This window comes from Panthera leo, chromosome D1, assembly GCF_018350215.1.
Source record: "Panthera leo isolate Ple1 chromosome D1, P.leo_Ple1_pat1.1, whole genome shotgun sequence".
Classification (NCBI taxonomy): Eukaryota; Metazoa; Chordata; class Mammalia; order Carnivora; family Felidae; genus Panthera; species Panthera leo.
Window position 1 is genome coordinate 112,725,692 of NC_056688.1, and position 27,989 is coordinate 112,753,680.

Here is a 27,989-nt window from a genome sequence, read left to right on the forward strand (position 1 = left end):
GTGATTCGGTTCCATTCCACCCGGAAAGAAGTCTTTTTTAAACGCTGGAGGAAGAAGGCAAAAGGAAGCATCCAGAGAAAACACAAAACTGCTAATTGGTAAATGGGAGAAACAAACCCCCAAAGTGCACGCAGCCTAGGATTCTTCAGAGCCCTGGGGCTTTGGAGAAGCTTCCTCCTTCTCACCTTCGTGTTCCCTGGGAAGAGAGGAGGTATCTGCGGGGCCTGGTGCCTACTCAGCAGTTTCTGGTGGTGCCCAGTGACATTTTCTCTGTTCAAAAACGAGGAAGAGTCTGGGGAGTCTGGGTGGCTCAGCGCATCAGCGGTGGAGCATCCGACTTCGGCTCAGGTCACGATCTCTCCATTCCGTAGTTCGAGCCCCACATCAGGCTCTGTGCGGATGGCTCGGAGCCTGGAGCCTGCTTCGGATTCTGTGTCTCCCGCTGTCTCTGCCCCTCCCCTGCTCATGTTCTGTCTCTCTCTCAAAAATAAATAAATGTTAGGGGCACCTGGGTGGCTCAGTCGGTTAAGCGTCCGACTTCAGCTCAGGTCACGATCTCACACTCCGTGAGTTCGAGCCCCGTGTCAGGCTCTGTGCTGACTGCTCAGAGCCTGGAGCCTGCTTCAGATTCTGAGTCTCCCTCTCTCTCTGCCCTTCCCCTATTCATTCTCTGTTTCTCTCTCTCTCTTAAAAATAAAAATTAAAAAACAATTTTTTTTAAAAAGAAGAGTCCCGCAGACCTTAACTGAGCAGTGAAAGCATCTCGGTGAACGCAGAGCTGCTGAACAAAACGCGGTGAGAAGCCACCTGCCACGCCGGCACCCACCAGCCTCCCTGGCCCTGTTCACCCGGGAAGGGGCGTTCCGTCGACGGCAACCCTCCTACAACACGCCCGTTTTCCAGACGCGCAAGCAGCCCTCGGGGAAGCTACCAACCTGCCTGCCTCCTTAGCCAGGGACGCTGGTGTGAGGGGTCTTCTCCTGGCAGCCTGGGCCATCACGACGCAGCACAATGGCACTGTGCTGTGATGCAGGGGTGGCCTTGGGGCCCTGCACCAACCCGGACAGCAGTCCTGGCCGGAGATGGCCCCGCACGCTGTCTTTAGCTGTTACGTTTGCCGTCGTGCTTTTCCTGGGCCCTGTCCTGGTTCAGTTGCTCTGGAGCCTGGGGCCTCCACGGAGCTGTCCTGCGGCAGGGACCCCAGCCCCCAGCCTGACCTGCGGAGGCCGCCGTCTAGGATGGAGAACGGTGGGAGCTGGTCGGAGGGCACGACTGCCGGACAGAGCTGCGCTCGGCCCCCGGCAGGGAAAGGTGTCGCTCTGGAGGAGGGCCCGGCGTCCTGGCCCGGACGAGGCAAGGTGGGAAGAGGCTGCGGGCCCCCTCTGTGGGCACCTTGCTGGAAAGGACGGTGCACGCCCAGAGCGGAGGGGAGTGGGCGTGGCCCAGCGTGGGGCTGGCACACACATCCCGTCGTGGCAGGTAGGGCTGAACAAACAGGCGGTTGGCTTTCTGGAACCCGTGCTGACTCAGGGGCACGACTTCTGCCGGTCGGCAGGCAGCCGCAGGCGCCACGGGGGGCGGTCAGCTTAACAGCCTTGCTTCTGTGTGTCGAGGGTCCCGCTGCATGTCTGCAAACGCCCCGGATCGGCCACCCGGATGCCAGCCCCCATCACCGGCGCCCAGAACCCGACTGGAGGAGTCCCCTTTCCCTCCAGGTCGCCGCTCTGAGCGCTGCGGGCTTGGAAACAGAATTCTACGTACAGGAAGAGATAAAAGGTTACGAACAAGCACCTGAGAGCAGAGAGGACTTACAGCTCGGCGGTTAAGCTCAAGGGTCCTGACGCGGGAGGCACGCTCTCAGCTCTCGAGGGGCCTGGAGAAAACGACGCAGACTTTGGAGCTGGGTTTCCTCCCACAGGAGAGGCAGGAACGGCGAACCCCTGGGGTCCGGGTGAGGACTGCGTGAGTCACCGCGTGGAAAGGACTTGGAGGGCGTGTGCCCCGCGGCTAGGGGCGGTAAGGGCGCGCGGGCTCTGGGCCGCCCTTCTGTCCGTCTGCACAGGGGCTCTCTGTCCCTGCTGCCAGCTCCCTGTGCCCCCAGGGGGTCTCCACAGAAAGCACCTGCAGCAGCTGCCGGCCCCCTGCCCGGCTTTTCTCCAGGGGCTCTTCCCCCAATGGTAAGACATGCAAAGCGCCAGGATGGTGACATTAACACAGCCCACACGTCTCGCCCAGATTCCTCGTGTGTGTGTGTGTGTGTGTGTGTGTGTGTGTGTGATTCCACGTGACTGTGTTGTAGCAAGACCTCATGTGTCCACCCCCGCAGTGCAGTTCCAGAACATTCCGTCACAAGCGTCCCTCCTGCTGCCCTTCAGAGCCACCCCACCCCACCCCTGACTCCTGGTCACCACGACCTGGTGCTACGGTTCCATCATTTTGTGACAAGAACCGCGTAGCACGTAACTCTGGGATCTGTTTCCTCCCTCTGTGGAATTCTCTAGCGATCCCTCCAAGTTGTGTGCATCGACCGTTACTCCTTTTTATCGCTGAGCTGTATTCCGCACGGCCAAGTCGGTTCGGCCGCTATGACAAGATACCACGGGCTGAGGGCTTGAGCAACACGACTTATCCTCACCCCCTGAAGGCCGAAGTCCAAGGTGAAGGCACTGGCTGGCTCGGGGCCTGTTCCCCGGTGTGCAGAAGGGTGCCTGCTCTCTGTGTCCTCACAAAGCAAAGACAGACCTCGTGTCTCTTCCTCTTCCTATAAGGACACTAATTCCGTCACGGGGCCCTATCCCCACGACCTCATCTGTCCCGAATTACCTCCCAAAGGCCCCATCTCCAAATACCAACCCATTGATGATGCGCTAGGGTTTCAACATACGGATGGGGTGGGGGGGAGGGACACAGACACTCAGGCCACAGCGCTTCAGTATGGACGCACCAGCTAGTTTGACCGTTGGCCGTGGAGAGACTTCTCAGCGATTTCTGATTTATTTCAGAGTCATTTCTCTGGGATAAATACCCAAAAGTACAATTGCTGGGCATATTGCCTATATTTAAAAATTAATAATGGAAGGAAAGTGCAATTGCAGAAAACAAACAGGGCGCCCCCACGCGTCCTGCCTTTAGGAGGGGCTGGCGGGGACAGGGCACTGCGGCACCGCCCCCCCCGCCCCCCTCCCCCCGCTCCCGTCCAGCCGACCCTCCCCAGGAGCCTCTTTCCTAAGAATTGTCAGGAAGATCTTTCCCCTTGATTTATGTCTTAGGATTTGCAGTGTTTCTCCTCACTGTGCAGTCACCTCTCCGGGCCTCCGTGGTCAGATTGCGAGAGGCAGGCGGGGGTACCTCCAAGGCTCGGCCACCTCTCACTGTGCCTCCCACATTCTTACTGCGCAGGGCACTGGCTTGTCCCTACGCCCTTTCTTTATCTCTAGCTCATCAAGCGACATGCCTTCAGGACTGCCTAGCTCCTGCAGAAGCCAGGCGGGAGCTGTAAGCACTGGTGAGCCCCTGGACCCCAACACGAAGGCGCTCGGAGGGCAGGGTGACAAGGCCCATGCCTCGTCGTGGAACTCTGCCACCAGCCAGGTCCCCCACTTTGGCAGGTGTCTCCTCCCCAGGGGCCCGCAAGTGTCCTGCCACTCGCATCCTGCGTAGCCCCCGCCCTCCCTCCCTGACTTTTGTAACAAGAGCAAACTAGAAGTTCACCCTCCCCAAGCTTGTGCTCCGGGCTGTGGTGGGGGAGGGGCAGACAAAGTAAGCCGGTGATGGATATTCTGTGCCTGGAGTGCAGGTTCCGTGAAGAAAAATAAGGCAGGGGCCCGGGGTTGAGCGTGTCAGGAAGGCCTCACTGCGAAGGGGACATTCGGGAAAGTCTCGAGGCCCTTATGGGAGCCACACGACGTCTGGGGAGGGGGCTCCAGGCGGAGGGAACAGCCCGTGCTCAGGTCTATAAGCTGCAGAGCACCGGGGGCCCTGGAGGACATTGCTGAGTCAATGCAGGCCCTTCAAACGACCTTGGCTTTTATTCTGCGTGGCGGTGACGTGCTCTGACTCGTGTTTAACAGGACCAGTCCGGCTCTGGGGCTAAGAACAGACCAGGCGGCCAGGCAAGAGGCAGGCAGGCCAGCCCTGGGGTTGCCACGGCACCACTCCAGCTGAGGGCGGGCGGAGGCTGGGGCTGGGGTCCCGGGGGGTGGCGGGAGGTGGTCCCGTGGGGTGGCCGGAGGTGGTCAGACCCTGGAGGCAGTTTGCAGGGGCCGCCTGTAGGACTGGCCTCTGGCTGGATGCGGGGGAGAGAAGGGAGTCAGGGACGATTCCATGTTTGGGTCCAGGAAACTACCAGGGCAGACTTACCACCCCTGAGAGCACATTCTGGGGGAGACATCAGGAGCTGCTGATGAGTGGAGCTTGAGACGCCTTCTAGACACCCAAGTGAGGTGTGGAGGGTGTATCTGGACATGTGCACGGGGTTCAGTCAACAGGCATCAGAGAGGGACCCTTGGAGGTCCCAGTGTTTGGGAGGTATGTAAAGTCTTGAGACAGGTGAGGTTACCTGGCTACCTGCCTGTCACCAAGAGCCCTTCTGAAGGATCCCTGTTCATCCAGGTGGCCATACTGACGACCCTCTGCAAACCCCCCATTCTGAGGTGACGGAAGCTGTCTGACGTGTGCAGGGTCCTTCCTCTCTGGTGACTCTCGAGAGGAGGGACGCCAAGTTTCTGGAAGCCACGCCCATCCACACCCATCCCACCCCTGTCCCCCAGTCACTGTGGTCTTCCCAAGCAACACCCAGGGCATGCTTTGCAAACACTCCCTCATAGATTTGAAGATCGGCGTTCGGTAAGGGGCAGGGGGGTTCTGTGCGTTAAGAGCAATCTGCCCTTCCCTAGAAAAGCAATACGCACAGCAGACTCACGCCTTAATACTGCACGGGGTATTCTACTCCACATCCAGAGACTCTGACTGCATCGTGGCCTGACCTTTTTTCTCCTCTCCTGACCTAACTGGCAAACAACACTCACTTTCAACAGAACCCCTCCTGCAGACGAGAAAGGTACGAGCCCATGCCTGGGCCCCTGTCCCTCCCGGAGTGGCTCTGTCCCGTGCACAGCAGCACGGAAACCCAGCCCCGACAGCTGCCGGAAGCACATCTCCAGGGCAGACCCCACCTCCTCCCTTGCCCGGATTCCCTCTTCTCCCTGGCCCGCTCAGGACGGAAGGTCTACAAATAGCTCAGATCTGCCCCAGTCACAGGCAGCATTCCTAATCTGTAATGCAACCCTACAGAGGAGTTACCGAAAAATAACATTTAATAAAAACACAGGAAAACAGATGATCAAATCAACCCACCACCCCGCCACGCAGCTCTCAGGAGTCTTAGCATGTGGGTGCATACATGTCTTTCCTGCAAACATCTCATGTAAACCTTGATTATAATCACGCTTGTAATTTCCAGACTGAATGGGAAGGCAGTGGAGGAGGGAGACCCTTAGCTCACCTCCCCCCCACCCCCCTGCCACCTCCACAGACACACCAAGGTTGCAGCTACCCATAGAGCAACTCTCTCCTTGCAGAACAGCTCGGCCACAGCTAAACATGTGCAGAAAAAGCCACATCAGGAAGGGTAGTGGGGCAGAGACACAGGCTGGTTGGGAACAAAACCCCCAGGGCAGGGACCCATCTGTGGGCGGGGAGGGTGGATACCTCGGCTTCCAGGTTCTTCCTGGGGAGCCAGGGGTTCAAGCCCCGCCTCCAGTACCCCGCCAGGATCTGCACTGGAAAGATGAGCCCCCATAATGTCTGGCTTTCAAAATCAGCCGGACTTGACTCTGGGAGAGCCGGAGGGCTACAGAAATGTAAGACCCTAGCTTCACAGGGCCAGCGTGCAACGTCGCTCAGTCCAAGACCCAGCACAGAGGCGGGGGCCATTCACGAAGGACATTTATCGACCAATTTTAGGACATGTTCTGGAGGGGCGGGGATCTGCAGGAACTTTCTCCAGGAACGGAAGCTCTGGTGGGCTACCATTTTCCTTGTCCTCTTTCAGCACCACTGGCCTGACGCCGGTGGGTGCGAATTCTGACACTCTCCATCTATCTCGCTAGCGCCGCTCACCCTGCCCCTGCATCCCCTGCACACAGGTCCCTCCAACCTGCTCACCCCAGCAGGCACCCCTCCAAAGTGGCTCCCGCCCCTTCTTAACTGGTGGCCAGTTAAGACCGGTGTCCCCCCACAGCAACGGCTGCCCTGCCACTGCCTGGACCAGCGCGCCTCCAAAGCCACTCCCGCCCCGGGAGGAGGGGGCAGCCCCGCCCACCAACCCACCTGCAAAATCGCGGCCGGTCCCGCCCACCAGCTTGACCGCGAGGTCGTGACCGGCCCCGCCCACCCTCGCGGGCGCACGTGCAAAGTCGCAGCCGGCCCCGCCCACCAGCCCACCAGCAAAGACGAGGCCGGCCCCGCCCACCGGCTCACCAGCAAAGTCGAGGCCGGCCCCGCCCACCAGCATGCCTGCAGTCGCGGCCGGCCCCGCCCACCAGCCCACCAGCCCACCAGCAAAGTCGAGGCCGGCCCCGCCCACCGGAGCGCCTGCAGCAAATGGAGCCCAGTCACCACCCAAGGATACCCCTGGAACACCTGCTTCTGGTGACCAGGGGGGACTGCGCTTCTGAGACCCACAGGACGCCCTCCGCAGCAGGCCACCACCTTCCAGCCCAGGAGATGTGGCTGAACTACAGAGACACGCACAGCGAGGCGGACACAACAAAGCGACGTGGGGATTACATTCCACACTGAAAAACAACTCACTCAATTAACCTCTCGAGCTGACTTAAAGGGGCAAGGGGCGTACGTATAAGCCTCCGTGCACACATGCTGAAACTGCCTTCCAGAAAGGCTGCATTGTCAGTGCGCAGTGCTGGCCTACTCCCAACCTGAGCAGAGCCGGGCTGGGGGGGAGGGGGGAGTTGATGAAACTTGCCAGTGGGACCAAGAAGACCAAGTGTCGCACGGTGTTAACTTTTATTCCTCGAATCACTGGAAACACCGACCGGCTTCTCTGATCTTCGTGGCTCGTTTGCAGTTTGCATTTCCTGCCACTCATGAGCTCACTTTTGTCTCGTGCCCGGCGGCAGGATGGGAGGCAGAGAGGCTGGAGGGACCGGGCCGCGGGCCTGGGGACGCTGGAAGACGCGCAGGGGCCCTCCCCGAGAGACTCCGGAGGAGTGGGGCCCCGCCGGCCTATGCCTTGATTTTAGTCTTGTTAAGACTCCTTTCTGAACTCTGACCTCCAGACCCGTGAGAAAATAAATGTGTGTCGTTTTCAGCCACCAAGCTGGAGGCCACTGCAGGATTGGAAAGGTTACTGCAGGATTGGAAACAAACATCGCTGCATTTGAGCGTGGCCTCTGCCTCTCGTTGGTTGTGTCACTGGGGATTGGCCGCTTCAAACCCTGAGCTGCTCTTAGCACCGTCAGCCCGCCAGCCCCGGGGGGCAGAGGCCCGTGCTCACAGGGACCAGAAGGCAGGCAGCTGTTAACATTTCACGGCACACCGCGGGGGCCAATACGGCGGGTTCCAGGAGAAGGGCCGCTGTCTTCCAAGGCCCAGTGGGGAGGAGGATGTGCCACGTTTAAGCTCGTGGGCAGCGGCCCCTCTGGATGAGGCCGCACAGGTTCCGGCGGCCGCCCTGTCCTGGGGGCTGCTGACGCCCGGCGAGGCCCAAGGGAGGCAGACGGACCCCTTTCCAGAGCGGCGCCCCCTCCCACCTCGCCACCGGCCACGAGCCTTCACCATCCCTTCTGTGCCGGCCCCCCTGGGGCCCGGGCCAGCCCACCTGGCCGTGGGGGTCCAGCAGCCCCTCTCCCAGGGAGGAGGCAGAAGGCAGGCCGTGTTCCCAGAGGCTTCGCCCCTCCCGAGAACTTCCTGTGTCTTGTAACACAGTGGCCCCCGTGGTCCAGTCTCACGGCTCACAGAGGAGGGGTTCCCAGGCTCACCCTGCCCTTGCCTGGAGAAGCAAGCTGGGCCTCTTTTGCATGACGCAGGGGCAAGAAGGGTCACGGCCCAGCCTCGCAACTGCCGAGCACACAGAACACGGATCAGCACAGCCCGGCTCGGGAGAGCTACCACGAGCGAGACTGGGCTAGCGGGCAGGGGCAGATCCAAGACTTGGACCCACAACTCTTCTGCAAACAGCCTGAGAAGCCCTCTCGAAGCAAGCCATGGAAATAGTAATTGCCTACTTCTCAAATGGGAAGCCAAGGCACAGAGAGGGTAAGTCGCCTGATCTAGGTCACACAGCCGCTCCACGCCGGACCCAGGGTCAGAGCTCACAACCAGCACGCTCTAGCCTCTCTGAAATGAATCCACTCCGTGTGAGAGGAAGAGGAGGGTCCGCTCTACTCAGGACCATCCAGGACACTGGTTCCCCAGGCTGGCCAGTATTCACACATGTGGCTTGTGATAAACAGGATGCCTGGGCCTCCCCGCAGCCCAGGGCTGGAATGGATAGGTGGCAGGGGTGGGGGGTGGTGAGCAGCAAGGTGGAAAACCACCCTCCAAGCTGGCCTGGGTGGGGCCCGAGCTCTCATCTCTCACCGGTTTCGGGCTGTTGGGGAAGCCACCAGCCTGTTCTGCCTGTTCCTAAGGGAAGCAGGGGAGGCCCCACCCAGCCCCGCCCGCCGCCCTGCTCACACATCCTTCCCGGCTGGTTTCTCCAGGCAGGAGGCAAGCCTGGTGCCTGCTTCCCGGCACCTCTGCCCACTCCACGCTGGGATTTCTTCCTTTGGCCGGCGGTGGGGGGGAGGCTGGCCCCGGTCCCCTAAATACCCACCGTGAGTGCCCACAGCCCTGAAGCAGTGCCCCAGCAGCTCATCACCCCTCTACGTACCGGAAACGGAGCCCTCACGTCCGGTCAGGCCCAATCGGGAGACAGAAACCACGCAGAAGTGTGGGCAGGGCAAGTTTAATATAAAGAATTACCAAGTCAACGAAGGCAGTAATGCTTAAAGAGTTTTCAAGAAAACCCTAGGGTCCAGGGCAAGCGCCCAGAGTAAAACAATTCACCTGGAAGACATCCCCCTCTTCAAGGCTGGGATTCAGATCTCGCTGCAGAAGGCCCCCTGGATGGTACACAGGTTCTCTGGGTCGCCTGAGCCGATGTGTGCGGTCCCCAGGCACGCAGGCAGAGCCCTTGCAGAGGGCCGGCAGGCCGAGGCTGGCGGCCGGATGCTCAGAGGGCCGGACACGGGGAGCCACGGCCGGTGCCGGGACCTCGGCATGCTCTGGGCGTGCGCCTTGGCTGTCCCCCCACTGCACCCCCCAAGCCGTGAGAGACCAGGGAATGAAACGGAATCACCGAGACTAGAAACAGAAGCCCCCTTCTTGGTGCGGCGCGCCTCCAACTGATTCAGAGAGACTAAGTGGCAGGGAGCCGAAGATGTCCGGGCAGCACAGGAGCTCGGGCTGACGACACGGAGGACAGACGTTGTCATCGCGGGCTGCCCGAGGCGGGCGGGGGCCCCCACCTGCCCGCGGAACACCCGTGGGAAACGCTGGTCACTTCTGCCAGTGGGCGCAGGCCCTAGAAACCCCCAGGGCTCGCCCAGGGACAAGGGGAGGGGACGCACCAAGCGACGCCTCGCAAGCTCCTGGGGGGAGGCGGGAGGCAGCCCCGGCAGGCCGGGCTCGGGGCCCCTCCCACGGGGCGGGGCTTCAGAAGATCCCGGGCAGCAGGCGGTGAGGCACGGCGGCGGTATAACGCGCCCAGTCGCTGCCGTACTTGCTGGCACAGCGGTGCTCGTCCCGGAGGCAGCGGTGGGTCAGCAGGACGGTCATGTAGATGATGTAGAAGTAGGGCAGCAGGTGGCCCCCGCCGCAGGCCAGGCAGTACGCCAGGCTGCCCATCAGGTCGCCCGTGTAGTTGAGGTGGCGGGCCACGCCCCAGAAGCCGGACACCAGCAGCTTGCTGTGGTGCCTGCGTCCGTCGGCCGACGTGTAGGAGCACTCGATGACCCTGGGCTTCCTGCCCCAGATCAGGCAGCGGCCGTCCGTGCGGCGGAACAGGTCCTTTTGATGGTTGGCCATCCGGAAGATGTAGTAGCCGAGCAGCCCCAGCAGCAGGACGCCCGCGGCGTGGGGGGCGGACAGCTGCACCGGGTGATAGACCAGGTACAGGCCCTGCGGGGCGAGAGGGAGCAGCACGCCCTGGGTTCGCATCCCCCGATAGCCGCCCCGCCACCCCACACGCCGGTTTCCTCTTCCGCGAGTAACAGCACCCGCCGCGGCGCATGGCAAACGGATCCGCGTACCTACCTGCCTTCCCACCTGTCCGCGTACCTACACGCACACGCACACGCACATCATACGTAGCCTAAGCGTAACATACGATAGAAGTATCATATGAATGTAATTTTATGACGGTCCACTGGATGCCACCTTGGCGAGGCCACGGTGCCCAGATAGCTGCCGTGAAGGTATTTTTTGAGATAAAATAAAACTCAAACTGGTAGACTTTTGAGTAAAGCAGCTTGTTCTCTACCCTGTAGGTGGGCCTCATCCAATCAGTTGAAGGCTTAAAGAAAAAAAAAAAAAAAAAAAAAAGGCCAACCTCCGGCCAGAACGAGACTAGATTCCGCCAGCAGACGGCCTTCAGACTCCAGCCGACTCTAACATCCTTGGACGGCCAACCCGCTGGCCGCCCTGAAGATTTCGGACTTGCTGGGCCCCATGATCACATGAGTTAGTTACTGCTTCTCTCCTGTGTGTGAATATGTGTATATATGTGCGAATATATACACACATACGTATACAGGCATACATTCAGTTGTATGCATACACATAGATGTGCATAAACACCCCACTGGTTCTGGGTGTGGAGAGAATTCTAACGCAGCTGTGATGTGATATGACACATGTGATATATATGATATGATGTGATGTGATACATATATGATGTGATATATGAAATGATACACATACAACATACAAAGAGAGGCCGAAACAAGGCCTGGTTCACAGTGAGAGACACAGATGTGTGATCGCACACACTCATGATCTATGCACGTTTGTACATGTACACGTTTGATCTGTTATCGTTCTGTTCACAGAATCGGGGAGCCCGGGAGCGTGCGAGCAGCCAGGTGGAGACACGGGTCCCGGGCAGACGGCGACGGGCACTCAAGGGAGGACCTGGAGTTATAGACGGCACGGGGACGGGGCACCCGGAGCCCCAGCCCAGCTCTGCTGCGACTCCCCTGCTTCCCCGGGGGCCCCTGGTTCCGGATGCTGCACAGAGAGGATCAGCCAGTTCACGTCACTGGGCCTCGCACGACCGGCTGTAAGCACGGAACCCCTCGCCCGTGTGGGCCCGGCGCAGGTCACCGAGCCTTCCCACCTTGGTTCCTGCCACTCTCGCGCAACCTGCCCAGGCAGCCACCCTGCTCGCTGCCGGCTAAGCGAGAGCCCTGACCACACCCTCCCTCTGACCCCGGACGTCCTCACTCACATGAGCAGGTGGCACCCGGCCAGGGTGTCCAAGCTGCCGCAGCGAGCGCAGCAGAGCCGGGGCTCTCGCGGGAGCTGGGAGGGCGCGGGAGCCTGATGCGAGGCCCGCCCCCCGCACCCCCCGGCTGCCCCCGAGGCAGCCCTGCGTGGTGTGCCGGGCGGGCGGATGGGGGTCAGCGACCGAGCAGCCCGGCCACACCGCCAAGCGCCGCTCCGGTGCCCCTGCGCGGCCTCGCCCGGCCCCGACACGGCGCTGCCCTCCTTTTCCAGGGATGTCTGGGGCCATTCAAGGCCACCTCCCCCGCCGGTGTGAACCCCGGTCCCTGCGGCTCCCCAGGCCAGGCCTCTCCTGAGGACTCCAGACTGCTGTTCCTTGGCACAGGGTCTCCCCCTCAGAGCCCTGGCCCGACGTCCTCCTGAATTCTCCGTGCAGTGAGACGGCACGTGCCAGCCCACCCATCTGGAACGTCCTCACCCGCCAGCCTCGCCGTCCCGCTCTCAGCCAGGCCGTGGTTATCTCCGGGTGCGTTTGCCAGCTGCCAGTGGCAGGCCGGGGGCTCCTCCTGGGCCCTCCCTCAGGAGCCGATGACCCCACTTCTCTCCAGCACCCCTTCCCTGCACCGGGCTGCCTGCTGCCTGGCCTCTCCCACCAGCCGTGAGCCCGAGGCGGGCAGGGCCCACACATGTCTCCTTTGCTCCCACGTCCCCATCACATGCCTGGTGCCACACAGACCCTCGTGAAGTATTTAAGGAACAAAAAAAGGTAAGAAATCCTCTTTTCCTCTAAGCATTAAGATTTGAATAAGTGTGAATATGAATACCACCCCCCATCACCCAGTTCAGCCAAATTATTCCTTTTTACCGAAAGTCTACACCCTGTCATCTTTCTTAAGTGTCATGGGCTGACCTGTGTCCCCCCCAAATCCCTATGTTGGAGCCCTGACCCCCAGGACCCCAGAATGTGAACCTATCTGGAGAGTGGGTCTATTAAGAGTAAGCAAGGTGTCACGGGGTCACCGGGGTGGGCCCTGAACCCGTGTGACCGGGGTCCTTGTAAGAAGAGGGGATCAGGGGTGCCTGGATGGCTCAGTTGGTTAAGCATCCGACTTTGGCTCAGGTCATGATCTCACGGTTCATGGGTTCGAGCCCCGCATCGGGCTCTGTGCTGACAGCCTGGAGCCTGCTTTGGATTCTGTGTCTCCCTCTCTCTGCCCCTCCCCCACTCAACGCTCTGTCCCTCTCTCAAAAATAAATAAATATTAAAAAGAAAAAGAAGAGGCGATGAGGACCCAGACACACGCAGAGGGACGACCCCGTGAGGGCACAGGGAGAGGACGGCTGTCCACGCACTAGGAGAGAGGCCTCGGGGGAACCCAGCTCTGCCCACGCCTGGACCTCGGGCTCCGGCCTCCGGGACGGGGACAGTGGCTGTTGTCCACGCCTGTCCATGGTATGTGTCCCGGGGCCCAAGCTCACTAATGCACCAAGCCTCCTTCTTCCTGGAAACGGGGCAGCCTCCCACCTCCAGCCTCAACTGTCCCCCACTTGTGCAAGAGGGGATCTCAGCACGTGCTTGGCTGTGTCTGCTGAGGGCCGCCCTGGGCGTGCCTGGGGACCAGACAGCTGCAAGCCCCACCGGGCCAGCCACCCCGCTCCTCACCTGCAGCGTGTAGAGGTACGGCAGCCAGACGCAGTCCCCCCAGCCCAAGTACCACCCAAAGTGGTCGTGGCAGATGTCAATGGTTTTCAGGTACCAGGCTTCGTTCCAGAAGAAGTCCAGCACGTAGATGGCCTACAAAACAGGACCCGTCACGTGCCGGCCACGGCCACCAAGGGGCCCCCGGGAAAACCACGCCCGCGTAGATGAGGAGATGGCACGCGGGGTGTCCCCGAGCTCCTCGGTGACGTGCTCCACGGGGCTGGGACGTGGGGGGCCCGGGAGGCCAGCGAGGGAGCCCTTAGCCTGAGAGAGCCTGCCGTCTAAGTGGATGAGGGCCCACAGACAGTGACCGAGAGGGACGCCCAGCAGTGCCCCGGCCGGTGATGCCCAGGCTGTGGCGCTCAGAGAGCAGGTCGCACACCGTGGAGGCGCTGGGGACAGCCCACGGGGAAGGTGCCCCACACGCCAGGGCCCACGCCGGCATGGAAGTCCTTCGCCCGGCAGCCCCTGCAGCCGGCACAGCCAGGTGGCCAGCGACCTCTTACGCAGGTGTGGAAAAGGTGAGAATGAACCCCTCACACCCCACCTGAGACCCACGGGGACCACGTGGGGAAGACGCTTCAGAGGCCACAAACCATGGACGTGGCCAGGACCACCACATGCTTGAGCCGTTAACAGGCGTCTCCCGGGAAAGAGGCCCCGAGCCCAGTGAGGCCGCAGGGCCGGTGTGGCGCCCGGCAGACAATGAGGGACCTTTCGCTGCGTGCTCGCTAGCCCGCTCCCCAGAGACGCACGGGCAGGGGGCCGACTCCCTTCTAAGAGCAGTGGAGTGAGGTTCTTCAAGACGCATCTGGCTTTCAGGATTTCCCGGGGCCCAGCAAGCCTTGGAGCTCCCTCCCCGTTGGCCGCAGACAGGCTACCTGCAGGACGTTGACCAGGACCATGGCGTTGGTCACTTGGCCGTAGAGCTCCCGCTGCTTGGCTGCAAAGGACAGGTTGATGAGGGTCCAGGCAACGATCCCAGGGCGTCCGTTGAAAAACAGCTTGAAGTCGAACCACTTCCCGATTCGGGGGTTAAACTCAATGCCCATCATGTAGTCGTAAAAGAAATTGCCTGTGAATTTGCTTGAAAATAGAAACAGCAGATACGTTTCGCTAAGGAGCCCGTCTCGCGACAAGGGGCCCGTGTGTGCACGTGGACAAGGGTGTCGAGCCTGGCCCTCGCGTCAGCTCAGGGATGCGGGCAGCCGGAGGACGCACACCGGTCCCTCTCGCTTCCCAAGGCCTCCCTGCTCTCCCTTGGCACTCGGCTACGGCCCGGCAGAGCCACCCCGAGACCTGGCACCTGAGATGCTCGCCGCGTCCCACGAAAGCGCACACTTTCTGCTTAAGTCTTCCCTCAACCAGCTGGGCTTCTCCCCACCCTCCTCCAGGCCCCCTTGAGGCCTGGCGTGGCTGAGCTGCCTAACTAACTAGCTTGACTTCACGAAGATTTTGTTGCATAGCCAAGCATGCAGTTTGCGGTGACTCCCGAGGCCCGGGGCCCCACGGGCAAGTGAAATTATAAATCCCGCCCAGGTAGAGAGTGAGCAAGGGTGGCGAGTCCAGAGCAAGGTGCCTGGCTTGGGGGCCCACCACCAACCCTTGCTGGACATTCGTTGCCCTGGTTCCTCCCCCACAGCCCTCCCCAGGGGTGACCAGAGAATCAGCCAAGATGACTGATATGGAGACCCTCCTCGCGAATAACTTGCAGACACATAGGGGTTTCTGTGTTAATGGCAAAAACGTTTTCACGTCCATGTGCCTCGGTTATGTTAAGTAAAAAAAGCAAAATATACAAAATCTACAACAGGCGATTGATTATAAAGCAGCAAAGACGATTAGCATGAGCCACAGAAGATCAGCCTCATTACCTAATTACCACACGGACCACAAAGCACCGTCATCCAGAGACATTTCCCAAGAGCAAGAGTTAAAGGAAACACATTTTCTTTTTATTTGGGCCCCTAAATGTATTTGGGACTAAAATGTAGGCACCCAAGCATAAGAATCTTGTTTGTGACTGCTTACACCCATCTACAGGAGGAACCCCACCAACATCTGTTGTTGGAGGGAGGGATGAATGGAGGGATTGAAGGAGCCAGGGATGAAGGATAGGGGTGGACAGGTGGATGAACAAGTGGGTTGAATGGAATAGATGGACTGAATGGGTAGATGGGTGGGTAGGTAGATAGATGGATTGACGGATGGATGCATTAGATGGATGAGTGGGTAGGTGGGTTAGATAGGTGGGTTAGATGGATGGGTGGATGGGTGGGTGAATGGGTGGTTGGATGGATGGATGATGGTGGATGGATGAGTGGGTGGATGGGTTAGATGGATGGGTGAGTGGATGGATGGATGGATGGATGGATGGATGGATGGATGATGGTGGATGGATGGATGGATGATGGTGGATGGATGGATGGATGATGGTGGATGGATGGATGGATGATGGTGGATGGATGGATGGATGGATAGGTGGGTGGGTGGATGGATAGGTGGGTGGGTGGATGGATGGGTGGGTGGATGAATGGGTGGGTAGGTGGGTGAATGGGTGGACAGGTGGATGGATGAATGATGATGGATGGATGAGTGGGTGGATGGATTAGATGGATGGGTGGGTGGATGGGTTAGATGGATGAGTGGTTGGTTGGATGGATGGATAGATGGATGGATGGGTGGGTAGGTGGATGGGTTGGATGAGTGGGTGGGTAGGTGGGTGAATGGGCAGATGGATGGATGATGGTGGATGGATGGGTGGATAGATGGATAAAGAGCTAGGTGAAGAGAAGGCTGGCTGTGGGGAGCACAACTGTCAAACCCAAGACTTCCATGAGAAGGCACGAACCAGTAGGGCTCTCCCTGGGAAGTGCTACACTGAAGCCACCGAGATAACCACACTCCTCACTAAGATTGTTTCGGGCCACACTCATGTTCCCAAATGGAAGCAACGGGCTGACTTCCCTGCTCCCATGACAGCCCTACAGGCGACGACTCGGCCAAAGATGGACTTGGCCACCTTCAACTGCATGCTTCCTAAGGCAGAGGAAGGCCCCCAGACACATAGAAAGGATGTTCCCCAGAATCAAGCGGGTTCCATCAGGCTCCCCCTTCAAGGATTCTCAATCCTCGGGGCTTCACGACTCCTATCCCAAGGTCACAGAGAAAGGTTAGGGGTGGAAGCATCCGCATCCCACGTTAGGCTTGACCAGCCGCCGAAGAACGTACCAGTCTTTGGCATTGGTGGGGAAGAAGTAGCCCTTGATCATTGCGAAGGTGGAAACTGCGTAGCCGAGGATGTTGGCGCACCACAGCAGCGGTATCCAGTTGTCGAAGATGATGGTGGGGGAGAACAGCGACAGGAAGTGCGAGTTTGCAAACCAGAGAAGGTGCGTGATGAGCCACGCCTGCAGGCCGTTGATTTCATACTTGTTAATAACCCCTGCAGAGCGACGATTTAAAAATCAAAGCGTTTCCGCTTGAAAACGGCAGGCCAGACTAGGCCCTACTTGCTTCCTGGGCCTCGGCTGCTGCTCGGGGGCCCATCTGGGACACCCAGGCCAAGGCCCGGAAGCCGGTCAGCTTCCCCTACAGCTCGGGGCCCCGGGTCAAAATGCCAGCAGCACACATCACGCTGTTAGTCCGGGGATTAACTGCTCCTGCTTTCGGGGTCCTTGGACGAGGGAACGGGCAGACTCACCCTTTGGTTCTGATTCTCCCTAGTGAGCTCCGGCTGGGGGGCCAGTGGGTGGGTAGGTGGGTGAACGGGTGGATGGATGGATGCAGTTCGCTAGGGAGTGAGGGTGCCCCTAACATACTTGTCAGCAAGCACCACAGCCTCCCCGCGGCCCTGGGGGCTGTCTGCAGGCAGGGACAGGGGTGGCGTCCCCCCCTGCAGGGCTCTTGGTGACCTGAACAGGAGCCACCCCTCCTGGACGCCGCTGGTGGCTGCAGTGTTCTCGGCGGGGAGATGCTCCAGGATCCCAGCTGTGACAACCGGCCGTGGGGCCGGGGACCACTCAGCCCTCTGTTCACCGAAGGGCCTGATGTTCCAACTCACGGCCGGGTCAGTCCCAGGCTGCCCTGAGACGATCGGGGCCCGGGGCCGCGGCAGTGGCCGAGCAAAATTCACACTCATTTTGTCACTTTGTCACACTTTCAAGTGTGAGCACACCTGGGGACGGGAGCCGCCTGGGAGAGGGCAGGCCCCATGAGACAAAGAGGCAGGGAGAGGAGAAGGGAGGCCTGCGGGCTCAAGTTACCTGCGGGGGTCACGGCGCCCTCTTGAACGCCTCCCACGTAGCCGGGCAGGAACTTATGGCAGAAGTCAGGCAGCGCCGAGTACAAAAGCACCTGCGGTGGGGATTTTAAGCTGCTTGACCCATGGCCTGGGGGGTCTGCTTGACCCTTGCCTTCGTTAACCGACGTGACCCGTGGCCGAAATCCAGGTGACGGTCGGGTACTCCTTCCGGAAGAGTGTGTGGCTCTGGAGCCCTGGCGGCAGGCAGGCAGGCCGGCCGGGGGCTCTGGAGGGCGAGGAGCCCCGAGCAGGAAGTTCATTACCGGCCGAAAGCAGCAATGCAGTCTCCCTGCAGGAGAGCCCACGAGCCCTTCCCGCTCGCATTTCTGGAGCCATTTAAAAATTTGCAAGAATTCCCGGCCGTACAAGTCGCCCTCGTGACACGTTTTCAGTGTCATTTAGCGCATTGACACAGTGAGCAAGCACCACCACCCGGAACACATTCACCACCCCCATTAGCAGTCGCTCCCCAACCCCTCCCGCTGCCCCCCCAACAACCATTAACCCACTTTCTGTCTCTACGGACGTTCGCACCCTGGTGTTTCACATAAATGGAATCACGGCGCCCTGGGGCCTTCCGTAACTGGCTCCTCTCGCTCAGCGAACGTTCTCAAGGTCCACCCACGCTGTAGCACAGGTGAGCGCTTCCTTCAGATGGCTGCGTAACGTTTGTTTTAGCCGCTCGGGCACTGATATCTCTACTTTTAGGCTTCTGTGATTCCTGCTGCCCCTTCTCATCTTTTCACCCAGAGGGACCAAGAGACCAGAAATGAGAGGGGCTCTAAAGCCCAAAAGCTGGCACCCTGAGGAGAAACCGCGACGAACGGCTGGAGCTTTCCTCTAGGGCAGGAAACCCGGGGTGTGGAGGGAGCCTTCTCCCGCCACCTTTTCCCTGGATTCAGATGATAAACAGCTCTCCCTGTTCACCAGGTCCTCTGTGCAAACAGCTCCTTCCTGGTGAACTTCTGGTCTCAAAGGCCAGTGGGGTCACAACGGAGTCGAGGACGTCCTTGGCCAGGACCGTGTGGCCACCTGCTGGGAACACAGGCCTTGGCTTTGCCGAGTGGGGTCTCTCGTAACCGAGAGCGTACCTCTGGGGGCCAGAATGCTCCTTCTCAGGGGCTACTGATAAGATACACTTCCCGTCGTGCATGGAGCTTCCCCGGGCCAGCCCTGCCTCACACCCTCCCACAGGGTCTCGCTCCCTACTTCTCGGCATGTCCCTGCAGGGCTGCACACGCCCCTGAACTACGGGGAGGCTTCCACCGAAGGTGCGTCAGACACCGTGATGCCCTGCCGGGTCCCGGGAAGGAGAACGCCAACCCGAGCCCAGATCCCATTTCCCGGACCAACGGCCAGGACTCTCCCGGCCGGAGGGACGCCGCACGCCCGCCGTGCCCCAACCACCCTCCAGGGAGGCTGACCTGGAACGTGACCCACAAGGCGTAGAGCTGGGCCGCTTCCTTTGTCACGGCCGGCGTCTTGGCCCAGATGTCTGCGAGATGAACGCGCCCAGTGGCGACGTCCACCACGGGGGCAGTGAGGGAGCAGCCGTACTGGTCGCACGCCATGATGAAGTAGTATACGATGAAAGGGGCCAAAAGCAGCAGAAAGAGGACACTGGCCAGCGAAAACCAGTCCACCTCCCTGCAACAGCAGATGGCAGGCGGTCACGCGGGGGCCCCCCCTGGCCGCGTGGCCTCCTCGACAATGCACCGCACGTGCGGACGGGTCCCGTTGTTTCCAACAGCCGTTCGCTCTCAGTGCAAAGGGCTCCCCATTGCCTGCAGGAACCACTCAATGTGCGTGCTCCACCGCCAGCTCCGGGGAGACTGACGGATCTGCGGACATCCACAGGAAGCCCGGAACCCGGAATACGAACGCTGGGAGGCCTTTCGCGACCCACAAGGCCAGAGGCTCTCCGGTTCCGGGCCGCGGGGGCCACTCACCCACTCCCGAGTCCCCACGCTCTCCGATCCAAGGAGGATACAGACAACAGGATACTGCGCCACCAGAGCCAGCCCGTTTTAGCCAGCTTTTCATTCCTTCTCCAATCCCTTACTTTACAAAATGGGCAACGGCTTATCTGGGGCTTATCTGGCTTATCTCTCGTTAGTCTTAATGATAAAACTCGTGTTTTTGATAGGTCCGTAAGATCCCAAGGGTTGGCCACCTCTCACTAAGATCTCGCTCCATTTTCTAGTTGGGAAGACTGTCAAGGCCTTACCAGGCACGGCCCCACTGCCCCTGAGTGGCAGCCCCATCGTTGGCAAAGCTGTCCCGACTCTTGGTTTGGGGAGCGTCGGGCTGGGACTTTGCAGCCATTGGGCCCTGAGGAAAGAAGACACGTCCTACTCAGATCGTCCCACAGAGAACAGCCACCATTATCTCCCACATCTGCCCCTGTTCGTAACTTCTGCAGGACTGGCTCTTCTACTAGCCTACTCGCTACCTTGTTCTAGATGGCAAGTTCCAGGCAGGGAAGAGATCATAGACTGCACTTCAGTCTCTCTCTCCTGGAATCCACAATAACCTCCCACCTGGCCCTCCTACGTCTCTCGCTCATCTTGATTAATTCTCCAGGTTGCGGCAGAACGCCCTCTTACCGCATGAACCGGGTCAGCCATGGCTCAGAGGCCTCTTGCGATCTGCTCCTGCCTGCTTTCCCCCCTACCCCCACCCCTTTCTCCTCATACCTTCCAATCCAGGCACACGGGGTCTTTAACGCCCCTTGGATATGGTTCATCTCGTTCATGACACCTGCTGCTTCTGCTTAGAACTTAATTTACAGGTCTCCTCATTCGGGGCTTTTGTAAAATGGCCCCTCCTTAGTGTGACTTTTTATATTTCCTGGAGTTAATGGGCGCCCCACTTTTTCCATTTGCGAAGATTTCTATGCGTCTATCGCTAATGTTTTTTTGTGAATGCTCTACCACAGCTAATGTACATACCAGCAACTTTTCTACATATTCAAACAATAAAATTTATCATTTCCATGCCCCCTCTCCCCCATAGCCATTCATCTTGAACCAATATACAAGCCAATCAGTGCTTCTACACTGCCTGTAGTCCCCTGTTGAGGCACTCTACCTGCTACTTTATTTTCTCATGTTCTCATTATGTAGAATTCTTTAATTTATTTGAGTGCATGTCTATTGACTGCCTCCCTCCGTTAGAATGTAAGCTCCCCAAGGGCAGGAACCACGTGTCCTATCCATTGCTCTACTACCAAGTCCTAGGACAGTGCATTCAATAAATAATCACTCCAAAAAAAAAGGTGAAAGAACTGAACTTGTCCAAGGGAAAGCAGTGACATCTACGCTTCCAGAATAAGTTCTAACAGTGAAGTTTCAAAACATTGGAAGTAAGAAAACATGATTTTAAAGACTTTTAGAGAAAAGCTCTAAAAGAGGGGCGCCTGCGTGGCTCATTCAGTTGAGCATCTGACTTCCGATTTTGGCTCAGGTCATGAAATCATGGTCATGGGATTGGGCCCCATGTTGGGCTCTGCACTAAGCATGGAGCCTGCTTGGGATTCTCTCTCCCTCTTTCTCTCTGCCCCTCCCCCTGCCAAATAAATAAACAGTAAAAAAAAATCCAGGATTAAGAATCGTATCAGCAACCATTGGATTCTAGAAGACAATGATGGAAAACTTTAAAAACTTTGAGGGAAACTTTTTTGCAACCTAGAATTCCATTTGCAGGTTAATTATTATTCGGAGAAGACACAGGATCCAAGAAAACTACAAAAAGAAAGCCGAGAGAAAGGATGAGGGGATGAGAACTGTGCAGTGCACCAGACAGTAACCAGTCCACCTTGGTACAAAATGAATGGCTACAGCAGAAGGGAGAATGGAAATGATGAATTTTATTGTGTTAGAGTGTGTAGAAAAATTATGGATATATATGAAGCTCTGTTATAGCATTCAGGAAAAAAAATGACAGATGCATAAAAACCTCAGTAAGTGGAAAAAGTGAGGCAATCACGAACTCCAGGAAAAATAAAAAGTCATACAAAGGGGAAAAACAACAACAAACACCATAATTGTAGTACGTTAGTTGGCTTAACAGTAAATACTAGCAACTTTGTCATAACAACGTAATATCTGGCTACGGGCTGGTAGATGTTTGGATGGAGAAGGACATGTGAAGTTGGGAGTGACAAAAGCAAATCATTTAAAAATAAGCGGGTAAAAACAGCAACACAGAAGTAACTACAAGAATGAAAAGTATTTGCTTCTGGGAACGAAGACTATGGGATGAAGTGGGGAGCTGTTTATTCTATGCATCAGCCTTTTAACACTAATTTCTTTTGGAAAAAGTGAGCATGAGTTACTTTAATACAAAGGTACATTCATTAAAAAAAAATTTCAGCGACAAAAAGCATTTTCATTTGCAGTGGGGAACTGTACCCATTATCACTTAATTTTCACAGGTTAGTTTATGGAATGTCTGTCTATGATGTGTACAAGGCAGGGTGAAGAACTCTTTATGGACCTTCCAACTCTATACCCCCAAAACCGAATACAGAGCCTGGTGCATGGCAGTCACCTTGATTAAACATGGTAGAAAACTGCAAAACGGCCAGAAACCTATAGGCTCGGAACTAAGTGTGGTAGGGGCTTCTGGCTGGCTCAGTCAGTGGGGCATGAGACTCTTGATCTCAGGTTGAGAGTTTAAGCACCACGTTGGGTGTGGATCCTACTTTAAAAAAAAAAAAAAGAACTAAGTGTGGAAAGGCCAAACAGAAAACGCTGCTAAAAGGAAAAAGTGTATCTTCTACAGGTTAAAATAAGCCCAAATAAGTATTTTTTGAGATTATAGAATTCATTCACCCAGGAGTCCCCTCAGGCATAAGCAATGAATCCTATAATAAACGTGTAAGTCATATTCTTGGCAAAAGGTATGTGGAAACAGGGGAGAGGGAGGTATTTGGGGTATATTTTATTTTATTCCTAAGACTCACAGACAGGAGTTGATGAACCAGCTGTCTACTTTTTCAAAGCTAAAAAGTCACTGTCTATGCCCATGAACAACGGTGCTGAGACATGCTTACCTCCAACCTCTTGTGTAGGGATTTCACAACAGAATTGAAGTCTTCCTTCTTGAATGGGCCGCTCTAAAATCTCTAGACTCTTATGATTCACAAGGCCTGCTTGACCCTTCTCAACCCACTGAACAAAATCCTGCAGGGACACAAAGATGATAAATACACCAGGTTGCTGACATTTCAGGGCCGAAGGTGGATTAGGACCCACACAGTATTTATTCAAGGCCTGTTGGAACCAAGTGAGAAGTACAAGGTCAGTGTGCCAAGGTTCAAAAGTGGAAGATAGCCCACACGGGAGGGGAGGAGGAAGGGAGTACTACCACCCAACTTCTTTGCCTGGTACACACAGTACCTGGCAAATGGTAGGTACTTGATGACAATGGGTGGCACTGAATAGAGATCTCCATGGAGGAGTCACCTCAGACATGAGCCTTAAGCCACGTATGCCTCTGCAACATTTCTAGAAGCTTGCTCATGCGTGCATCAGCCCGAATCAAGCCCCCTAGAGTTAGCACATTCCATTGGTACATTCTAGGAGCCAGTGAGAGCCTAAGAACACAGAGCAGCAGCAAGAGTGACCTGGGCTCGGAGCCTGGCCCTCTGTACACTCACGGGACCCAGTGACCTTCCTGAGTGTCTGGGGTCATGAATGCCTATGCGCATGAGGTTCTGTTATTAAAGCTGGATGAGGGATGGTTAGTGTCCCACACTAAAGATGAGCCAGGGAAATGGATGGGGCTTTCCGGCACCCTGGTCAGCTCTCTCAACTGGTTTTTTAGTTCCACGGGCCAAAGCTAAAGGGACATCGCTCCTGAGGGTCTGAGGATGACGCAGTAGAAGTGCCTGACCGCAAGCTTCTGACTGCCAAGGCATTTGTGGCAAAGACATCCACCCCAAATAAACATATTGCTGCTGCTTGACCCAGCTACCAGCAAAAACGACCAGAGAAGGAACCAGGCCACTCCCACCCTTTCAGAAAGCCCTAGAAGACCAAGATGGCTGACCGCTGCAGGATTCACTTCTTCCCAAGCCCTTATTCCCACTCTTATGTTTTAACTGGCCAATAAAGAGCGAACCCATGAAACCTCAGGCCTCCACCCTTGAGCCTAAAGGCGGCAGAGCCCCAGATCTATACACACACACTCTCTCTCTCTCTCTCTCTCTCTCTCTCTCTCTCTCTCTCCCCACCCATGAGCTCACTGTGGCTCTGGGCATTCTGTGTACCCTCCAGGACCTGTGAGTGATAAACCTTGCTCCTCGGAGCTCCCCAGTGCTTGTTGCTAAGGTGGGTCCTGCAATTATAAGGACCCAAAGGATGATCCAGCCATGCTGGTGGGGAGGGGGGACTCGCCACAGTAACATGAGCCCAGGAGGGTGCCTCGGGCATCCCCGCCCACAGCGTCACTATCTATGGGCTGAGACCCACACAACAGATGACTTAGCAGCTTTTTGGCATCTTGAAGACCCCATAAATTCCTATGAGTAGATGTTGGGTGGACAGGCAGGTCTACCCGGCCTCTGGAAAGAACCATCTTTGCACCAGGAGAGCAGCTAATCACCCTCTCACAGATTCTGATCTTTATCATCCGTTTTCATCTTAGGTTCAGTTTGGGCACGTCTGTATTTCTCAGTCTCTATTACTCTCAGACTAACAAATCTCCAAACCAGACCCGGTGCTGTTCAGACAAGGTTCCAAGAAACGCTCTTGGCCGCCTGCTAGGATAGTACCTGGCACTGCACCCAGGAAGATTAGCTGTTATCAGCAGTTATTCTGAACTTTACACCCGGCCTCTCACGGCCCCTGTTTCTCATCGCCCATAACCCAGCCATTCATGTATCTTTGGAAAAAACAAACAAACAAACAAACCAGACTCGGACTTCAAGCCGTATCACAAAGCTGTCATCATCAAGACAGTTATGGTCCTGGCACAAGAACAGACACTCAGATCAATGGAACAGAATAGAGAACCCAGAAATGGACCCACAAACGTATGGCCAACTAATCTTTGACAAAGCAGGAAAGAATATCCGATGGAATAAAGGCAGTCTCTTCAGCAAGGGGTGCTGGGAAAACTGGACAGCGACACGCAGAAGAATGAACCCAGACCACTTTCTTACATGAGATACAAAAATAAACTCAAAATGGATGAAAGACCTCAATGTAAGACAGGAAGCCATCAAAATCCTCAAGGAGAAAGCAGGCAGAAACCTCTTTGACCTCGGCCGCAGTAACTTCTTACTCAACACGTCTCCGGTAGCAAGGGAAACAGAAACAAAAATGAACAAATGGGACCTCATCAAAATCAAAAGCTTCTGCACAGCGAAGGAAACAATCAGCAAAACTAAAAGGCAACCGACAGAATGGGAGAAGATATTTGCAAACAACACATCAGATAAAGGGTTAGTATCCCAAATCTATAAAAAACTTAGCAAACTCAACACCCAAAAAACCAAATAATCCAGTGAAGAAATGGGCAAAAGACATGAATAGACACTTCTCCAAAGACCTCCAGATGGCCGACCGACACATGAAAAAATGCTCAGCATCACTCATCATCGGGAAAATACAAATCAAAACCACAATGAGATACCACCTCACACCGGTCAGAATGGCTCACATTAGCAACTCAGGCAACAACAGATGTTGGCGAGGATGCGGAGAGAGAGGGTCTCTTTTGCACTGCTGGTGGGAGTGCAAGCTGATGCAGCCACTCTGGAAAACAGTACGGAGGTTCCTCCAAAAACTAAAAACAGAACTACCCTACGACCCAGGAATCGCACTACGAGGCCTTTATCCACGGGATACAGGTGTGCTGTTTCGAAGGGACACACGCACCCCCACGTTTATAGCAGCACTATCGACAACAGCCAAAGGATGGAAAGAGCCCAAATGGCCATCGACGGATGAATGGATAAAGATGTGGGATATAGATACAACGGAGTCTTACTCGGCCATCAAAAAGAATGAAATCTTGCCATTTGCAACTACGTGGACGGAACTAGCCGGTATTACGCTAAACGAAATTAGGCAGAGAAAGACAAATGTCATGTGACTTCACTCATATGAGGACTTTAAGAGACAGAACAAATGAACATAAGGGAAGGGAAGCAAAAATAACATAAAAACAGGGAGGGGGACAAAAACAGAAGAGACTCTTAAATACAGAGAACAAACAGAGGGTCGCCGGAGGGGCTGTGGGAGGGGGGATGGGCTAAGTGGGGGAGGGGCACTAAGGACTCGACTCCGGAAACCACTGTTGCCCTATATGCTAACTAACTTGGATGTAAATTTTAAAAATAAATTAAATAATAAATAGATAAATAAGTAAACTGGATATGCATCCAAAAAAAAAAAAAAGACTCCTCAACATTTTATTAAAAAGAAAGTCGTCGAATTGCGCTCTTCTGAGCGGGTCATTTTCCGCTACCAAGAGGATACAAAAAGGTCCTCTTCCCCCCACTGGGCCGCCCCTCGTTGCCCGCGTCTTAAATCTGGGCACCCGATGCGGCGCCTGGTTCTTTACTCACGTTGCTGCAGGAAGAGCTCAGGGGGGCACAGAGCGGGCACCCCGCCCTCGACCACCCCCGCCGGTTCACCTGCACGCACAGCTCCTCGGCCCGCGCACGCCCCGCCGACCCGCGGACCCCCCACCTGCTGCACCGCCCCGGCTCACCTGAGCGCCCGGCTGCGAACCCGCCCGGGTCCCGGAGTCCCGGCCTGGCAGGGCCGCCCCGAAGCCCCGCCCCCAGGCTGACGCCTTCCCACAGACGACCAATCGGCCCCGGCGCGGCCGGCGGCCCCGAGACCCGCGATTGGCCGCGCGCCTCGCCCCACCCCCTGAGCTGACTCCGGGCCACCGCAGGCGCCACTCGGCGCCGGCGGGCCGCGAGATTGACGGCCGAGGGCCCGCCCCGCGGCTGGCGGGCGAGGGGGCGGCGCGAGCGGGACCCCGCACCTGCTCGGGCCGCGTCAGATAGGGACGGTGTCAGATAACGAAGGTGGTGTGGCGAGGATGCGCGCAGGGCGGGAGAGGTTGAGCGTGTACCGGTTTGACTTGGGGGTGTCGGAGGGGGCTCTGCTAGGAGGCCCGGAGGGTCTGGTTTCCCCAGAAGTGAGGGAGACGCAGTTCAGGGTCGAGATCACCCTGCGAGGTGGGAGGGGAAGAAGAGGCAGGGGTGGAAGGAGGGAGAAGTTGAGCTGCGACGCAAGATGGCCTTGGGCGACCAGTGCAAGGTGGCCTTGGGCGACATGTTTGCGCACGGGGACAGCTCCGGTGATAACAGCACACCACAGCCGTCCTCCTGGACAGGAATGCCCAAGCCACATGCTCCTGCGTCTGGAAAAGGGCGCAGGGCCACCCTTGCAAGGACATGGCCTTGGGAAGGGCAGCTGTGCGACTCGAGAAGCCCCTGGAGGGGTGGGCCACAGAAGGTGTCTGCAGGCCAACATTTGGGACGAAGGCCTCTGTTTGCATCCGGATCTGACTGGCACACCTCTGTGTCCCTCATAGTGACAGTTTTTTTTTTCCCCTGCAGTTTTTTATTTTGAAAAAATGTCAAACATACAAACCAGGTGAACATACACTAGAGTGAACACCCATATACCTAGATTCAGCAGCTGACAACAGTTTGCCACAATTTATTTCTGTCACCTCTACCCCACTTTTTATCCTCAACTATTAATTCGCTGCAGGTGACATCCTCCTCCTAAATACTTCAGCATCCATGTCTCACGTTACCAAAATAAAATGCATTACCCTCAGGAAATTTCGCATCAACCCAATGCTATTATCTAATGTCCATATTCAGCTTCCCCCAATTGTCCCCATAATGTCCTTTACAGCTATCAGTAAAAGTCAGTATCCAATTGGGAATCACCATGCATTTAGTTGTCAAGGCTCCTTAGCATTCCTTAATCTAGAGCACAGTCCCAGCCTTTTTTCCTTTTCTTTTTTCTTTTTTCTTTTCTTTTCTTTTCTTTTCTTTTCCTTTCTCTCTCTCTCTCTCTCTCTCTCTCTCTCTCTCTCTTTCTCTTTCTTTCTTTCTTTTCCGTGTGTCTTTTTGGCCCTTTCATGATACGACGATTTTGAAGAGTCAAAGAGGCAAGCTTTTCTCAGCTTGTCTCTCAACTTGGATTTGGCTGTTTTCCTCACCCTTGCATTTAGGTAGTGCATTTGAGGCAGGACAATGTACTAAAGAGATGATGCGATGTCTTCACGCACCATGTCAGGAGGCCACGGGATGCCCCTGCATCCCATTACTGGTGATCAGGTGGCTGCGGCCAGAAGTCTCCATTTTTCCTTCGGTAATTAATAAATAATCTGTGGAGTGAGACTTTGAGACTGTAACTATGTTGCTCCCAGATAACCTTTTAGCCAGTCACCTTGCATTTAATAAGGACTCTTGCCTGAGTCATTTACTTCTTGTAA

General features: G+C 56.5%; 2 protein-coding genes and 1 long non-coding RNA gene across 8 annotated transcripts in view; 1 reads left to right on the forward strand and 2 right to left on the reverse strand.

Annotated features, from left to right (window-relative positions):
* Window positions 1–983, reverse strand: part of LOC122200976 (actin-85C-like) — a 41,012-nt gene extending 40,029 nt beyond the window's left edge. For 3 of the 5 annotated variants that reach the window (XR_006194022.1, XM_042906780.1, XM_042906779.1), the window contains exon 1: window positions 186–332. The gene's annotated coding sequence lies outside the window, so the exon portion shown is untranslated. The other 2 variants (XR_006194024.1, XR_006194021.1) reach the window with 2 other exon arrangements.
* Window positions 984–8,952: 7,969 nt separating this feature from the next.
* Window positions 8,953–26,290, reverse strand: DHCR7 (7-dehydrocholesterol reductase). Of its 2 annotated transcripts, none has more exons than XM_042906317.1 (9): window positions 26,235–26,290; window positions 22,567–22,696; window positions 19,738–19,841; window positions 18,935–19,157; window positions 17,473–17,563; window positions 16,439–16,652; window positions 14,089–14,293; window positions 13,169–13,300; window positions 8,953–10,182 (listed from the first exon to the last, which is right to left on the reverse strand). In XM_042906317.1, exons 3-9 carry the CDS (start codon window positions 19,833–19,835, stop codon window positions 9,718–9,720), a joined length of 1,428 nt encoding a protein of 475 aa, XP_042762251.1. In that variant the 5' UTR covers window positions 19,836–19,841; window positions 22,567–22,696; window positions 26,235–26,290; the 3' UTR covers window positions 8,953–9,717. The 2 variants fall into 2 exon arrangements, with proteins under 2 accessions (XP_042762251.1, XP_042762252.1); XM_042906318.1 differs by lacking the exon at window positions 26,235–26,290 and adding an exon at window positions 26,089–26,173.
* Window positions 10,591–11,902, forward strand: LOC122200610. Its single transcript, XR_006193870.1, has 3 exons — window positions 10,591–10,743; window positions 11,112–11,341; window positions 11,779–11,902. It is a non-coding gene; the product is annotated as an uncharacterized LOC122200610 (long non-coding RNA).
* Window positions 26,291–27,989: the final 1,699 nt, after the last annotated feature.